Source organism: Phalacrocorax aristotelis, chromosome 1 (assembly GCF_949628215.1).
Source record: "Phalacrocorax aristotelis chromosome 1, bGulAri2.1, whole genome shotgun sequence".
Taxonomy (NCBI): domain Eukaryota; kingdom Metazoa; phylum Chordata; class Aves; order Suliformes; family Phalacrocoracidae; genus Phalacrocorax; species Phalacrocorax aristotelis.
Window position 1 is genome coordinate 84,459,582 of NC_134276.1, and position 17,647 is coordinate 84,477,228.

At 41.7% G+C, this 17,647-nt stretch overlaps 1 protein-coding gene across 1 annotated transcript in view; it reads right to left on the reverse strand.

Annotated features, from left to right (window-relative positions):
• VEGFD (vascular endothelial growth factor D) overlaps window positions 1-17,647 on the reverse strand; it is a 29,124-nt gene that overhangs the window by 1,266 nt on the left and 10,211 nt on the right. The window contains exons 2-6 of the mRNA XM_075096003.1: window positions 11,058-11,268; window positions 7,369-7,559; window positions 4,899-5,047; window positions 3,466-3,563; window positions 845-1,040 (exon numbers count right to left, since the gene is read on the reverse strand). Of these exons, the coding sequence (XP_074952104.1) occupies window positions 845-1,040; window positions 3,466-3,563; window positions 4,899-5,047; window positions 7,369-7,559; window positions 11,058-11,268 (845 nt within the window). The remainder of the gene's footprint in view (window positions 1-844; window positions 1,041-3,465; window positions 3,564-4,898; window positions 5,048-7,368; window positions 7,560-11,057; window positions 11,269-17,647) is intronic.

Genomic DNA, 17,647 nt, shown 5'->3' on the forward strand with positions numbered 1-17,647 from the left:
TGGACCGATGAAGTCTAAGAGAATGGACCCTGTGGGTGATCATTCAGTGAACTGCAGCTCTGCTAAGGTACCCAGGGAAACTGGATGCTGACTGTCCTTACATGAGCTTTCAGACAGAGCTCCTGCATACCCCTGGGTCTCTACATGCGGCCAAGTCTTTTGGAGAAGGAAATTTTGAAAATGAAGTAATGCATGAAGGAGGAGTATTTTAAAAGGGTATTTTATATCAAAGTTTTGCCAGAGAAACCTCGAAACTAGTTACACAAAAGGGTTAGGGAAATACGTGGAGTGTGAGAGCCCCAGAACAATTTTCCAGCTTCTCAGTGGAATCAGAGCTGATTGAGTGGTTTGTATGTGTACAAAATTGCATTAGGTCTAGAAAATCACTTGCTCTGAGGACAGACTGAATAAGGAATAAGCTGTATGGTGTGGGTGCCGACTTAGGGAGCTTTTTGCCCCTAGATGTCCGTGAGTCTGCATTCAGCTGTAACAGAGAACACAGGATGGGTTCTACCTACCTACAAATGCAAGACTCAGTATCTCACTGTAGAACAGTTTTAACCATCATGCCCTTAAGATTAAGGGGTGGAAAGTAATAAATATTGGTAGCTGAATAGCATCCTTGTCCGGATTTCTTTAAAACACATTAATTAAATAAATCTTAGATTCCTTCTATCAAGAAAGTATTATAAACATCACCACTGTTGCTATTATCTCCCTAACTGCAGCAAGGTATTTCATCATGGGTGGACCTCCTAGCTAATTCAGCACTTGCACCTCCAGCATCTCTGCAAGCTAATTTAGATCTCGCCAGCATAGACACTGAATGACAAGGAGCACTTACCTGCAGGTTTCAGCATGAAAGATTTTGTGTCTTAGAGCACAGCTTTCCTGGCTCTCCCTACACAAATAGCAGCTGCAGTTCTCTTTACTTTGAAAGAAATCTGTGGGACACTTCTGTCTACAGATGCATTCACAATTTTCTTCATCAAATTCCATATGTTGTCCACACATAGCCAGCTCAGCAAGAGGAGGGAGTCCTGCAACAGCACATACACCTTTTAGCAGTAAGCTTTACATGTCTAAATGCTGCTTTTGAAGAGACTTTTTCTTTGCAATCACTAGGACTCACACATGCAGTCTCTGATAGATTCTAGTTTTCAGAATTTCTGTTGTAACTTACAGTGCAGAAAATAACTTGAGTGGATTGGGCTGGCTATTTCACTTACGCCAATGCTGCTGTTTCTTGTTGGTTGAACCCTGCATAAAAATACTTTCCTTTGGGGCTGTGTATGAAAAGTGCCTGGTGTTAGGTTTTGGAATGCTTGAATATTTACTGGACAACAGGTTTTAAAAAGAAAATCTTAAAAAGGATTTAGTCTATACCTGTGACAAAAATGCACACCCACGCAAACTGTCACACTCACCACTCAAAGTACTTCACTATCCTTACACTGCAGAAATTTTGCAAAAGTAATGCTACATTTAGTAAGGTGTGAGCTGGTGTAGAGATTCAGTAAGAAGCATATGCACACTTGTCAGTTAAAGATAGAAGAAAATACTTTGTTTCAGAAACAAAACCCTAGCCAAGTGAACGCGCTGTCTAATACATCATCTATCTTCCCTCAAAATACACATCTGGAGTACAATATGAGACTAATCCTAGCAAAAAGGGAACATATTTTGTGAAAGCTTTATGAAAATGCTAGCAGCCCATCCCTGCTTAAAGGTCATGTCATATAATGTGTCATTGGGAAGGTAATTTCCTGTAGGTTTTACAATTAGCTATTGGATTTAACCTACGGAATGTGGAATATAACCTGCATCTGTGACCTCTGTAGCCTGAGCTCTGATCTCAGTGGCCAGAAAAGGCTTGCACATTACTGGAAATGAAACCTGCATTATTATTATTTACTTAATGCTGGAAAACCAATATCCAGACAGAATAAAACCCAAGTCCTATTGGAAGGGAGGAAGGAATCTGCTCCCAGATCCTTGGAAGACAAAACCCTTCCTTGGGTTGATAAAGCTTGGCGTGTGTGAAGCGGCATAGAGTGTTTCAGTCTCACTTTGTTTCAACCTCAGAGACAGATTTTAAGTTATTTTTTCCCAGCCACAGCCAAACACAATGTACTTCAGAGAATGATATTTTATCTGAGGAAATATTGAGTCTGTGCCAACAAAAGCTACAATTCAACAAGCCACAAATTTTAATGCTCCAAGCTGACCTTAAAAAAGGCTAAGAGTTAGGATAACTCTGGCTATTCACAGTCCTTTGGATTTACTCTGAAATATAGGCTACTAATTGTTTTGTGAGTGAAAAGTCTAACTTGGGCGTAACAACTTAACCTGATGGTCAGATGATCTGATCCAGAGTGAGAACAGATCCTACAGAAACCACTGTGCAACTGATTTCTTTCTTATTAACATCAGGACATTGTAATCAACAGACCAATTTATGAGGTTATTTAGTTTTATTCTAGCTTGCTAGTATAGGAATTGCTTGCCAACTTGCTTTTATTGTCACCTTGGATGGTTTGTTCTTTTGCTTGCTGCAGGTAGGTTAAACCACAAAGGCATGGCTTCCTTCCGTGTCCGTCTGCTCTAGTGCTATGATAATTTTACTTTGACCAGTACATTTTCCTGAGAAAAACAATTTTTTAAAAACTTTATACATGCTCGGAGAAATTTTAACTTCTCTTAGTGTTTACTGCTACTGAGTATCTTTAGACTTATACAGTTACCCTCGGAATACTTCCTGCAAATTTCTTTGACAGTTTAAAGTTTTACAGGAAAAGCAGAGGGAGAAGGGAAGTAGTGTACGCTTCTACGAATTTTACCCTCTTCCATTTCCTTCCACTGACCTGGAGGGGTATATGTGCACACTCCCAAGTATGTATGGCATATCAGTTTGAAAGCTTCCTTAATACCTTAATATTATAATAAAAAGTAGTGAAATACTTTGAAAGGTCTTATAATCTTTTGCACTGACTACAGCTAGTAGACAGGAATGATTTTGCTTATCATATTCCTGATTAAGTCTGTTCTTAAGAATTTCCCACGATAAAGAATCAGCGCCTTCCCCAAGCAATATATTCCAGGGTATAATTTTTGATACAGTTAAAAAGTTTTCCCTAATGCACATCATACACTTTAAGGCCCATGTAAAATAAAAATATATCAAGGGTGGTGCCTACTTCACTACCTCTTTTCAATATTTTCCTATTTCCTATTCAGGTTGCTAATATAGAGGGAGTAAAACATCCAAGCAAAAAACATGAGAAGGGGATAAGTGCATACGAGTGTTTATTTTCAGGTGAGTTCCTACACCATAAACCAAGTCTATCCAGGGGTGTGGAATCAAAACTATAACTCTCTCAGTGTAAAAATGAAACACAACCAAAATGAAACACAAGCAGCCTGAAGATAGTAAGCAAAAATACCCATTTGTAATTTCATCTTTACCTTCTCGTCTGTTGGGGTGCTGTACATCTACAACACATTCACATTTGTCACTATCCCAGATCCATCCATTATGACAAAGTTTGTTGGTAAAGGGGCATCTAGAAGAAAAAAGAAAATAAGATAGCAATTAAAGAAATAATTATAAGCATCAGTGCAGTCATTTGGCAAAATGAGCCTGTTGGGCCTGCCACTTGTACTACGTGAAGGTACAGCATCTGTGTACATTATTGCCACAAACAGAAAACTTTGGGACTGGATGGTTTTGCTGATAGGACTGAGCTCTCTGGCTCCCAGCAGCTAGAAGGAGCAGGTTCAGCACATATTTCAGATTACATCCTTAGGAAATGGCTACAATTTCGCAGCTCCACTTTTCCATAAAAGAGTGCTTCCCGACCCGGGCTAGTCTTTGTCTTACAGTATTCATGCCACATAACTGTATTCAGTTTTGCCATGCTATCAGAAACTAAAGGTCCAGTTTAAGTTTGCCCATGCTTAAGGCTGTAAAGTGGACTGTCTTCAGGGTCAGAGGGGCCAGTTTGACTTTTAGGCACTTGGCTCTGGAAGGAGAAATCACAAACTGGAAGAAGGCTGAGGTTCTTCTGCATTTGCATAGGAAGGGGATTCAGAGTGGCCAGCAGGCTGAGTGAGGGCTGGAATGGTTTTGCTGAAATGCCACCTCTCCCCAGCCTAAATGTCTAACTAAAGGGCAGTTATCGGGGCAAACCTACATGCAAGGCTAGACAGAGACATCTGAGCTAACTTTGTATGAGTCACTCAAGCTGGCTGTGCTTCTAGAGTCTTTGTTAAATTAAGGTAGCCTGTTCTTATCAGGACTACAGGTATTCTATACTGTATTATGGAGTTAGATGTGAGATCACTTTTCTCCAGCCAATGAGCCTGCCAGATGCAAACCAGGACTGGACCAGAGAGTGCAAAGCCACTGTTCGCACTGCTTCTTGGCCTGATGTACCATGAGGTATGCCAGAGTCCTTTAGCTTCAGCAGAGTGCTCTGTGTGCCCTGGCTAAATAATGTGCAAGCAGAGTTGCTTGTGTCAGGTTGAAAAAGTCTATGCACAGATATCCAAATAGCTCCAGTGGAGCGTAGGGCTAATACGTGCACTTTGAGTCCCTGTTCAAACACCTGCGTGTCTTAATGACTCCAGATCCTGCTGAACTAGCCAAGCCCGCTGTTTGTTGGATTCTGATGTTCATTCACTCATAATTTGGTGGTCTGTTCACCCACTCGCACCATTCTGGTGTCCATTCACCAGGTTTTGTTGAAGCTTTCTAACCCTGAGTAATAATCAAGTTATTTGGAAAGACAGTTGGGAAGAAAGTGAAGGGAGCATTGTAATGTCCAAATCCAAACAAAATAGTTTTCATACTTTGGACTTCACAACATGTGTAGAAGTCTGTAAATGAGGGAACTTACCCATCTTCTTCTGGATACTGGACAGATCTTCGTATGATGGCATACTGATGACGCTGGGTATTTGATAGACACTTGCAGCCTGTGTGATTGGCAATTTTGATTGGCACGGGCTCAGGAACACTTGTCAAGGGAACTGAGATCTCAAAGAGCTAGGTGGGTGAAATAACATTTATTTTTCAGTTTCCATTATGCAGTTAATAACTGGAGTTTTAAATCAAAACCTCTTATCCTTTGCCACCATTTTCCCCACCCTTGCTCTTCTCTAGAAATAGTTACAATAGATATAAATGAGCAGGTGGGCACTGAGGGTGTTGAAGAGTAAGCAATGCCCACCAAGGTAGGAACGTACCAAAATGCTAGTCCCAGTGTTGTATTACCAGCTATTAAGCACCCAAGATAATTCAAAATTATTTGCAAACACATTCAAAAGCCTATTCTGGATGCTAGGGCCAAATGGAAGAGATACAGGTGTTGGAAACTTTGTTCTTAATTATATCATCAGTTGAATCTCAATCACTTATGGAGACAGCTATGTACCTGTGCTACGGTATAATCACAGCACACATCTTTAGGGGCCTAACTTAACCCCCCTAGCCTCCTCAGAGAGGGAAGAAACAGGAGTAAATAGAGGAGAGTTCATTCCACTTCAGCTGGGTTCCTACAGGTCTTCATCCTGGAAACATCTCTCTCTTGACTATAGCAAAAGCCTAAGGAACCAAGCAGCCTACCTTCAGTGCACCCAAATTGTTTTGGGTGATCTCTGAGTAGTGTTGTGGAAGCCCTGCTTCCTTGGGCAGATACATGCAGGAGCTGTTGAAATGACCCACACTACATCTTCCCCCAGGCCAGCTTCCTTCCCATGGAAACCAAAGCATAGGCTACATCTTCATGTGCAGCATGCATTGGCTTAATGCTGCATCCACATGCAGGGGCTGAGAAGTATTCCTAAGCCTGGCTACTTAGGCATTTAAATTTAGAAGCTGCAGTGTCTAACCTTAGGTGGCATGAATATCCTTCAGTGGATATTTTGTACCAAGTGATAAAAATGCTTTTTCTAATACAGGAGTAATTCCATTCATTTTAGAGGAGTAAATCTGGACTGATGGCAGTGTATCCAGGAGTGGAATTTAGCTGGGGGCTTTTGAGGGAATCTTTATTTTGAAGGATGCTAAAGGAATGCTACACTCTGCAGAACTGCAGTTTTTCAACAAACTTATGGAGTGCTGCTCCAAAAACACATAAATAAGTAAATACTTTTTAGCCTGACCTAGCAACCTGAGCTGATCAGATGTCTTTTGTGTGTGGCCAATAGGTCATAACAGCTTTCTCCTTCTGGTGTGGAATGAAAGCAATTAATGAACATTGACGCAAGAAGGATGGGCCCTGATTTATTTTACTCCAGCTATATTCCAGTGCAACCAGACACAGTGGAATTACATTCCAACAAACTTGAAACAAATACAGAAGTGAATCAGACCTGCTCCCCATGAAGACTTCCATCTTCTTTTTAAAACAACTGCCCTGGATCTTTGTTCTGATTTGAAGAAAAGCCTTTTTCATAACTAGAATTGAATATATTACTCCAAGTTAAAAGGTTTTTTCAGCTATAAGTAGGGATGCGTAAGGTGAAGATTAATCAAGGAGGACCAGTCTCCGGTGCTCCTTCTGTAGGTATGAACACAGAGGGTTTCATCTGTAGAGCTGACTGAAAGTGCTAAATGGAGCTCTGCTCAGTCACCCACCGGAGCCAGGTATCTCTGTACATAGACGCTAGAGGGAGTCTACAGAAAGAAGGTCTCTGGATAACCTGTGCTCACATTTTGGCACTGGTCATTAAAACTCAGGTATTTGTCGCCTGTTGCAACTAAGCAGTAATCGACTACTGGTTTAAGCCTTTCTTTTCCAAAGTGACTTGTGATTTAGGATGTTCAGATCCTGAGGCATTCAAAGTGAAAGGATCTGTCCTCTCCTGTTGAAAATGTCCCCTTTTTAGGCTTGCAAAACTGCATATCCAAAATTATATAGGCAGGTGTTTTGGCACTGATGGCAATTTTGAAAATGCAGCTCTCAGACTTGTAGCCTCACACAAAAAATTTTCCCAGAGTCTCTCTTAAACCTTTGGTGCAGAAGATTCCCATGAGCCAATACTCTCAAGAGGTTCCAGGTCCAAGTAACAATACATTAATGAAAGATTAAACTCCTTAACATCACGTGAGCCTGCAGTCACTTTCTCAGGGCCTGGTTTTCCATCTCTACGCATATATAGCCATTTTTAATAATGCAACGTGAACGTAAAACGTTATTGCACATGCCTGCATTCACTCTGCATGGATAAGAAATTAATTCTTCTGTTTGTTATGATAGTGCAGACAGATCTTTCATAACAGGATCTCAGAAACCAAACATCCTCTTTCCCCTCCCTTCTCGGAGAGCCAGGGTAAAAAGAAAGCAGATGAATAGCCTCATTTACCGTTTTTGACACGTAAGTTGTACTTGTATTCATGCAACTCAGACTCTCCTCATTGCAGCAGCCTCCACATCTGAACACATTCACGCAGGGAGGCTTGAAGAATTTGTTGGTTGTTGTACCCAGCTCCTTGGCAACTTCCACGCAGGTTTCCCTTGGCACGCATTGAGTCTTTTGCCATTCCTCATCTATGACTGGAGAAAACACCATTTCTGTGAGCAATCATGGCAAAGTTAAACCTCTGATTAGTGAGGCAGAAGCATTATATAAATAAAAATGAAGTGCTGGCAGGCCATTTGCATTTACTTGGATTGATTTGGACTTACTTGGATCGATCTAAGGACCAGAGAGTGTCTGAGTGCAAAATTATCCCAGTAACTTACAGCAGCTGCACTGGCAGAGAGGTCGTTGCATTTATATGCCTTTAGCTTTCAATGTGGATGACCAAAATCTCCATTAATTCCAGTGGGTTAAGTAGAGCTGCATCGATTTCCCCTAGCTGAGAGTCAGCTCCACAGCCTCGGCCTGACAAAGCTGGCCCACACCCTGTTCTCCTTTTCTCCGGGGTAGACCTCTTTATTGTCATTTTATCCTCTCTTCACATGTACCCCACTGTGGACTCAGTAGAGCCTGGGCCTGACTGCAAAAGCACATTAATGATTAACAGATTCTGGTCAAAGGGTATTAATACTCCTACTGGATGTCAGCCAGCGAGCACCGTTTCCAAAATGTCTAATGGAATCCAAGACAAACACTCTCACACCTCAGTACCCTCAGGGGGTTCAAGTTTGAATAACAGGAATATGAATTCAAGCATGATTTATCTATTCAAAACACTGTGACATCTTTCAAATACTGAATTGTTGTCGACTAGCAATTTATTTTAGACTGATCTGTCAAATTCTGACTGCAAGAAGGAATAATGCATTAACTGACTGAACCAGAGGAAGAAAGCAGTGATGTTTAGACAATATTATCTCGAGTCTTGTTAAGAGGTGGCCCTGCTTTTTTTGGCTTTTTCTTACCTGATTCAAGTTATGGAATTACTTGAGAGTCATCGATGCTTACGCTTTAAGTCCTCCTTAAAATTATAAAAAGAGTTTTCCTGTCAGTCCCCCTCCAGCAGGCTTCTGAAAGATCTAAAGCAACTTCTCTACTGTTAAGAAAATTGCTCTCTCTTCCAGTGCAGTCCACCTCCCTACGACTGTGCAATCAGTGCATACATTTACAGGGAAGTTCTGAAAAAAAAAGATAAAATTCCTGGAAGATTTTTAATCTAGATGCTATACTTTGTCTTCAGATGAGCATTTATTTATCTCTTTCCTGCCTGACTTTCCTTCCTTTTATTTTGTTTTTTTTAACTGACTGTGTATATTTAAATCAGTTTGTTTATTCCTGCAAAGTGCTTCCCCATGGTTGATTCAGTCCACTTTCCAGTCATGCATACAGTACAAGAAATAGAAGCTTGGGGTCGGATGCTGATTTTACAGCATAAATTAAGAGTCACTAAAATCCATGGAGTTTTTTAGAGCAATGTTAGTCTATCAAAACAGCAATCCAACACTAGGCCTTAAAATAGAAAATAAAGTGTTTGCCAAACTCATTAAGGTATGTGCATGTAATCACTTCACATGTCGCTTCAATGAGTGTAAGCGGTGATGACCTTTCCAACTGCACACATCCTCGCTTTATTAACCACTTCTGTAGCAGAAGGGCTGTTATAGGAACAGGCCATCAAAGTGGGTGCCACATTTTGTTCAGAAGCACTGTGGTCACAAGGATCTTTTCCTTGAGCAAGTGTAGGGCGTCTGCTGAGAATTTTGGCTCTGATACAGACTCCAGCTTGAAAGCACCGCAGTCCTCAGTGAGCTGAGCTTCTCCAGGGAGGCTGTGGTTAGACGGGGTGACATGAGCTTTCAGTGGGTTCATTGTTAAAGCTCTAGAAAGGAGGAATAGTCCTGAATATGCTCTGCTGGAGTTTGGGGTGCTGTGGAAGATGGTCTAGCAGTGAAACAATAAGGAGCCTTGACCCAGCCTTCTTGTCAAAACACTTTATTAAAACAAAACAGATGCCCTTGTTAAAATGATCAATGCTTAATGACTGGAAAGGGTGTGGGAAAGAAATACATGTTTATAGGCTTGTTTTTTTAAAAAAGGAGCTTTAGTACCTTGAACGTATTAAGATATTAGAACAAAGTGGTTTATGTCCTGCGATAATTTCACTTTGGATGGAAGAATGGAGAAGATGACCCAATAGGCTTTTTTTAACTTAAGTTTCAGTGCCTTGACTTTGAATGAGAAAGCTGACATCTCTATGTCTGGAGTTAGACTTCTAAAGGAAAAGTAGGAAAAGACCTAACAGCTGTTCCAAGCAACTATAAGTCATCTGACTTTATTACCTGAACAGTTACGTTATTCTGCCATTGAAAAAAGCCCGTTGCAATATGCACTGACGCAGTAACACTTGACAACATCCTCTGTTGTTTCACTGCATTGACAAAAGGAATCTTTCAATTTTTCAGAAATGCTGGTGCTCACTAAATAAGCAGTAGTGAATAGAGAATTGCAGCATTTGACACTGGGCACTACTTTTAATAACAGCTTGATGGAGTCCTAGACTTAAAGATGAACAAACAAAATGTGTACCATTAATTAAAGCCCTCTTAATTGTTCTTGCAGTGTATATTAGATTATTTTTTTCTGTACAAAATTTCTGTGAGAAGTTTAAAACTATGCCTGTCATATGAAAACTGTTTTTGGACTGGCAGTCATATCTGCATTTCTGTGCTGTGGCTCAGAGAAGCAAATCAAGACCTTTGCTCAGCCATAATTTAGCTGACTAATGGTGCGCAAATTTGGCTGTGGTTATTGTAAAAGTGGTATTGGAACAGGATCAGCAATATCTGATTTCCCAAAAGGAAAGTGATATGATCATATAACTTCAGGGTACAGACTGAACAAAAAGGGATAGCTCAGTCTCTACTTTGTTAGGCTACAGTGTAGTTTTGCTGCAGGATATCCATTTGCTAGACCAAGGTACAGTGACCGATCCTTTATTTTACATCAATGAACATGTAAGCCTCTTGAGTCTCTCACCTACAAGGAATAGTATTCATTTTTGCTCCAGGTGAGGGAGTAGATTGTGATTCCCCGCATTCAGGTGTTGGTTGGTTCTTTCAAGATCTACTTCTCTCTGGGGAGACTTCCTCAAATAGTTTGGGATTACAGCAATACCTCCTTCCTCTGCAGCTCCCACCCAGACACTGCTGCTGATACAGCGCCTTATATGACAGCACACCTAATAAAAAGAAGGGATTGCTCTGCTGCAGGAAAGCTCATTTGTTTCTGCCTGCAAACAAAATCTGAGATTTATCCCGATGCTGCTGGCCAGCCCCTCAGCCAGTCATTCCAACCTGTTCTTCGCATGTTGACTTCCCTCCTTTCTGTGGACTAACAAATCCATACATAATACATCCTCCCCTTGGAGAGTATACAGAGAACAATAAGCCTGATTTGGCCACAAGACAGGGAGGCAGGCTCAGGCTATTGCCTGACATTTTTTTCATACGAAGTAATTTTCCATGAATGCCCTGTTGTTTCCAGTTTCTCTAGGAAACTGGTACTTAACCCTTTACTGGTTAAGAATCAGTGGTCCTGAAGGTGAGCTCATTCAGCTGCAAACCGGCACCTACCTTTCAGTGTATCAATATCATAGAAAGCAGCAGCAAATCTGGTGGAGCGATGTGATGCAGAGCGGGAATCTAAATTGGCCAGACTTTTGAGTTTTAGCCTGCATTTCCACAGCTTCCAGTCCTCAGAGTGAGTGATGCGAAGCAGCTCTTCCAGGCTGGATGCTCTCCTGATCTGCTGTTCTGACCGCTCCAATGCTGACAGAGATGTCCTCTGGAAGGGAAGGTTGAAGTCAGAAAGCCAGTACCTTTACAGCCTGTCCCTAATACAGCACATGGAATGCTTGTACAAAAAGGCAGCACATTACTGAGGACAGCTGAGAATACCTGGGAAAACAGGTGCACACAGAGATGTCCCGGGCTTTGACAGTGCCCGGCGCCAGACCAGTCTGCAAGATTTGTGCCCATATAAATTAGGAAGGGGAGATGCCCACTTCCTCACCCTTTCCATCACAGCCACTACAGCTATTTGACAAATGCAGGCTGTGCTCCCTATATCCCAGCTCCCTGGGAAACCTGGCAGACACCGATCACATCGTTGCTGTGCCTGAACTGGCCAGCCATGCCAGCATGAATCCCAGGCCACCCCTATAGACAACCTGAATGAGTCCAGCTGGTGAGCACAACCCACATGCCTCTGCAGCAAGCCACCTCAGGTGCCAAAACTCAGGTGCCAAAACTCTGGTGCCAACCACGAGACATCACTGCAGGGGCAGGTGATACAGCTGGAAGCTGCCCTAAGGACAAGAGGCCATCCACATGACAGGCAAACACAACGTTCAACGCGCTGCAAAGTACAGGATGCGCCCGCCATTTCCCATCCCAGCTACCGTTTGGGTCATGCCCAAGTCAGCCAAAGTGGCCTCAAGTCCAGCCGCAGTGCTGTGGCTCTGCAGCTGCATTAGCACAGTCATTGCATTTTCCACTGGCGTGGTGTACGTGACCATTCTCTGCTCCCATGGGGGAACACTCCCTACAAAGTCCTACCCCATCAGTTTAAACTCATTATTCACTTAAAATGTACCTGTTTAACAGAAACTTAATATCGCACAGCACCCCATAACAGTACTGGTTTCTTTGACTGCTGCTTTCTGACATCTGTGTGCCTTATCAAGGCATTGAGTATTTATTTTCACTGACTCACCATATGTGCTGCAAACTATTGCCTCCAACCCAAGTAAAAGGTTATCTTTGTAAATTACTGTGTGGCACTGGGCTGGTGCTCTCAGTTGCACTCTCTGGTCATGCAGTCGACTGTACTTTTTGACTTGCAAATAAAGGGCTGCACTGCCTGCTGTCATATATAAAACCCCAGTCCTTACAGGAAAAGCTGAAATTTAGGAAGCTGGCGAGGAGGTGTGTAGCAGCCTGCACTCTGAACCAGTAGCAAGCGGGTGCTCTGTATAGGACGGGGGAAGGGGTGGGAGAAAGGGTCACCTATAAGAGGAACACTTTTAGATGAGAGCTGAAACCCAGCACTGACTGCATCTGTTGTTTGTTATTAAAACATCTGTGGCATTTATTTTGCAATGATACAGATGTTAGCCTGAACATACGGGCCAAGTTCGTTTTTGGGTAATTACCTTCCACTGACCTAAAATTCCCTGTGTAGTTAACTCAGAATAAGTTTTTTGCTCTTCTTTTATGCCCATACAGAACATTATATTGCACTCTAGCAAGCTGCCATGTTTCATTACAGAGATGGCTCGTTTTCATAGGTGAATGTTTTCTCATATATTTCATATGTGGTGAAAACTGGAAAGCCCATCTCAATACTGATGGACAAATAGGTCAGAAGGAATGTGAATACTTAGCACCGGTAACTGAATTTCAAGATAGTTTTATAAACAAGCTACCTAGAGTTTTGCTGATCTAGGAAAGCTGAAATTCAGTTCGAGGTCAATGCGTCGAGACTCATTTGTTCTAAGAACCACAGCTTATATTCACTCCCATTCACAAACTGTGCCCGTGACCCTACAAAACATGCGAGTGTAGGACCAGGGCTGGTGTGGTAATGGGACCAAAGATATTAAAATGGAACTCTATTAACCATTAACAAGACTTTTTTTCTCTTTCTTACAGTAAAAAGATTTTAAAACTAAGACCAAAGAAAACCGAAAAAGTATACATGCCTCCTTATGATAAGAAAAAGTCTCTGGGCTTTTCTAAAGCAAGAATTTGTACTGCTTTAAGGATTCTTGTATTTTTAAAGCTATACAAGTTCCTTAATGTGGACTGAATACACTGAAATGAACTGATTTTATGCCTTCACAATTCGTACTGTATAGAAAGAGGGACAAGTAGTAGAAGTAATTTTTATGCCCACAAAATGCATCTCCAATAGGATTTGAAACATGGTAATTAAAAAAATGTACCTCTGATATTGCTGCATCACAGCGGTGTTGACAAAGCCTGCCTATGAGTGCAGGTTGTTCCTTCTCTTCTTTTACTGTTTTTCATATATTGGAAACTGGAGGGGTACGGCCAAAGGAAATGGAGGGAGCAGTGCTCATTACAGAATTCCCTATGCAGTCATCAGAAATGTATCCTAATTAACTAAACTGTGATTATCCAAAACTCATACAGGGCTCTTGGAACTGAGTTATCACTTCTCTGTCAACTCCAGCCCTGCTCAATGTTGCCTGGGCTATTCAACATTGAAGAGAATCTGTTGCCTCTACTCTGCCCATGTTTCCTAACAACTATCCAAGCTCTGCAGTTTGATGGGATTGCCAGTTGCCTACCAGCAGGATGCCAGAATAATTGTCTTCCTTCATCTTATATTTGACTTCTTCCTGGAGGTAACAGTTTTTACAGCTGATTTTCTAACCCCTTCCCAGGAATCCCTACCCAGTTAATTTCTTGATGCCCTTTCCTTTAACAACAACAGCACCGACACAAAGTGCAGACTCTCCCTCGGAACACTGCTGGGCACTAGGCAAGACGGTAAGCAGAAGGCACTGCTAGATTTTAAGGGAGGGCTGAATCCCAGAGAGCTGTAGGTTTTTATAGCGTGGACATCTATTTTGCCTGTGAGTCAGTCACTCTCAGCTCCCTCTATAGCCAAGACAGAGAAATATAAACACTTTTAGAGCATGTTTCATTTGAAATCACTTTGAAAGTGTTCTTGCTGGCTGCCCAGCAAGCCCAGGCTCACCAGATCACAAAAGATACTTGTGTGGTGGATTGTGGGTCAAACAAATCTCACCGCAGATATCTGGGGTGTAAAACATCTGAAGAGAAGCACCTAATTTTGTTCCAATCTACCGAAGCACAAAAACAAGAACAGTGAATACTGCCTTATGTGTTTGTTTTGACTCCTTTAAGACCACTACAATATTCTCACCAAAAATATTTTTTTAAACACTTGCTAAAGCAAAGCATTCAGCATCTAGAAGGTGGTCCCTCATCCTTATACACTTTGACCATAGAGGTAGCTATCCACAACTTAAAAGCATCCAAAACTAAAAGCTTAAAAAATGAAAAGAAAGTGGAAGGTGCATCGGCCCCACCAGTGATGGTCAAGGACTATCCCCTCTCACAGTGATATCAGGTGGACAGCAGTTAAAATCAGCATTTGAACAGCAGGGGAGCTCCCCGCTCAGCCACAGAGCAGGGGGAAGCATACAGAGAGGTCAAACCTCCACCGATAATTTTGGGACATCCAGCTCCTCCCAAAAAGCAAGAGGAACAGAGCCGCCATCTGTCTGTTTCTCCTGACTGTCGTCATCTGCACATGCTATTTCCCACTTTTCAGATACCCCTACCTCCCTTTTTTAAGCTCTCTCTGATAACTACAGTCCTTCCTTCCAGGTTGCCCTCCCGTTCTTCACTCTGCTCTCATCATCTTGTACTGCTGGGATCCCACTGTGCTCTTATATTGTTTATTTTTACTCTTTTCCCCATATTCTGCCAGGTGGGAGTCTAATGAGGGAGTCTACCTCAGGCTGAGCTGTTCAGCCTCCTGGTGCAAAGGAACACCAATTTTTCCCTGCCGTGCCCTCACTCCACTTCCCTAAGGTTGGCTCAGATTTTAGTAGTCAGCTGGGGTGAGCCATCACGACTGTGGTAGTTGTTGCTTGTAATGGCTGCCACCTAGATGTGGAGCAGGAATTCACTGCACTTGGCATAGTTCACATAGGTAGCAAAATGATAATCTGGAGATCATCAGATCAGATCCAGAGATCATCGTCATTAAGCCCCAGAAAGCTTAAAATATATATTAAGGCTTGAGAGAGAAAGGAAGTAGAGAAGGAGCCATTGGCAAAGGGCCAGGGCAATCCTTTACACGCTCCCAAAATGAACAAATTACCTGTGGAGCCATATCACTGCAAAGCTCCAAATGTACTAAACTTTCAGCACCCATAAATGTACACCCTGTAGTTAACCAAATACATAATGCTATTGCCTAAAAGAAATGTTTGTGTAGAACTCATCAATAACAAATACCAAAGTAGCAGGTTTAAGTAGTTCGTTCTTATCTCTTCAGCTTACTGCTACTCTTCATAACATTTTTCTAAGTATCTTATCTTAGAATGGATCCCATACCCAGAAATAAAAATCAGATTCATATTTAAATGAAGTTGTATATTTTTCATAACACTGACCTCTCATATGTTCCAAAACCATTCTTCAACTCAGAGAGGAGTATCTGTTTTCCTCTATTTGGGCTATGAGCAACATCACTGACATCAGGAAATGATAACGTGGGTTAGCATTGTGATTTTTGGATAATTACATGTTTTGTCCTTCCAAAAGAAACCATAATGGGCTATCTGTCTTCTTCCTAGCAATCTCAAATGGCAGAAAAACCCTAAAAGTAGTTAGCATTGGAAAGGAACAAGAGAAAAAGCAGTGGTTCATTCAGTGGTCTTTCCCACCTTGGACTCTGGCTTAAATCAGACATTGAGTTCATTACCCCATTGATTTATGCTAGTCACATATTTGGCTTATGCATCATGTCATACAGATGCACAATCCTACACATAGTATGCACTGTTCAGACTGGGCCCCTTCTTGAGAATTAGTATTAACAATCTTGTATCAGGTGCTGCAGCTCAGCAGTTTGCACTTGCTTGACAAGCTCTGAGGTCTCTTGCGTAAATAAAAATACCTTACCCTTTTCAAACTGATTCTGAGTCAACAGAACCCATGTTTACAGAACTCCTTATTTGTATGTGCTGCTCTTCCCAGCCTGACACAGATGGTCTTTCCATTAATGCTGTTTCAGGACCTCCTGATCCTGAAACTGAATTTCAATTTGAAATTGAAATTCCTCTGTTGAACAACAGAGGAAAGATGTGTAGAATACAATAGTAAAAGAATGGCCCACTGAAGTCCTAAATGTATTTGAGGACCTATAGCACAAATACATGCCTAGGACCCAAAATGAATTTTTTTCAAGGCCATCAGTAACTATCTGTATTTTTATTTCAGAAAACAGATGCATGGTGAATAATATTTTGTGTGCATGAGAAGGCAAAAATAAAGGTTGATCAAAATCCATATTTTTCTCAATCTGAGGAAAGTCCTGCTTGCATTTCACTCTGTACTCAAGCACACCCACAGACCCAGGAAATACATCCTGAAAGCTTGCACAGAGGACTGCTTTCCTTAAGCCCCAGCCTCACAGTCCTTATCCACAGGGGGACATAAACATCTGCTTAAAGCTAAACACATGTAAGAGCTCTTCTGAAAAGGAATGTTTTTCTGAGTTAGGGTCACAGATACTATTATGGCAAGTGCTGCATAAATACTAATGGAAATCTTCAACATTATCATTGTGTCTGGGGCCAGGACAAATGATTAAGGAACCTCTCAATAACCTTGCACTGTTTTATGATCCATCCTCTCAGCGGTTAAGCAATAAAAAGAAGGTAATAGCTTCATCTTGCCAGCGAAAGCAGATTGTAGCTGCATAACGCAGAGTGATGATTCTCTTAATGCCATTGTATCACAAGCACGGCCAAACTGGTTTAAGCTAAGTTCAGACTAAATCTTTCAAAGTTAACCAATCGGGGGGGGGACACACATTTCATCACAAAATGAGGGCAGCTGAACATCAACAAAGAGTACTGGCAGCATGTGAGGACATTTTGAACCTTTATGTGAGTGTCATGTGCTTAAAGCAGCAGTAGCAGCTGCATTCAGTTCAAGAGAAGACATGTAGAAGACAAAGACTTGACATAACCAGAAGTTGAACTCCCCCGTTCCAGTGCTGCCTGAAGGCTAGTCTCAGAACTAGACTCAAACCAGTTTTAAAATGAGGTAGATGATTCATCACCACATGAAAATACCAAGGAACTTTGCTGCTATGTATGCTGACCCTGAAAGTAACCTCCTTTTCTTTCCCAAGTTGTTTTTACAACAGTGTATGAACTGATCATAGTTACAGGCTCATCTTGCAGAGGTAGAGTGCCTACAGCTCCCTGCCACCCTATGATCATTAAAAACAAAAAAGATCTGATCCTGTGGATCATTCACCTGACTGAATATGAACTAGTTATCTGAGGCTCCTAATATAGTTAACAGAGAAAAATAGGTCCTTTGGGTGCATGTTCATCTCATTCTGAAGTCAGTTGGATAAACTGTGC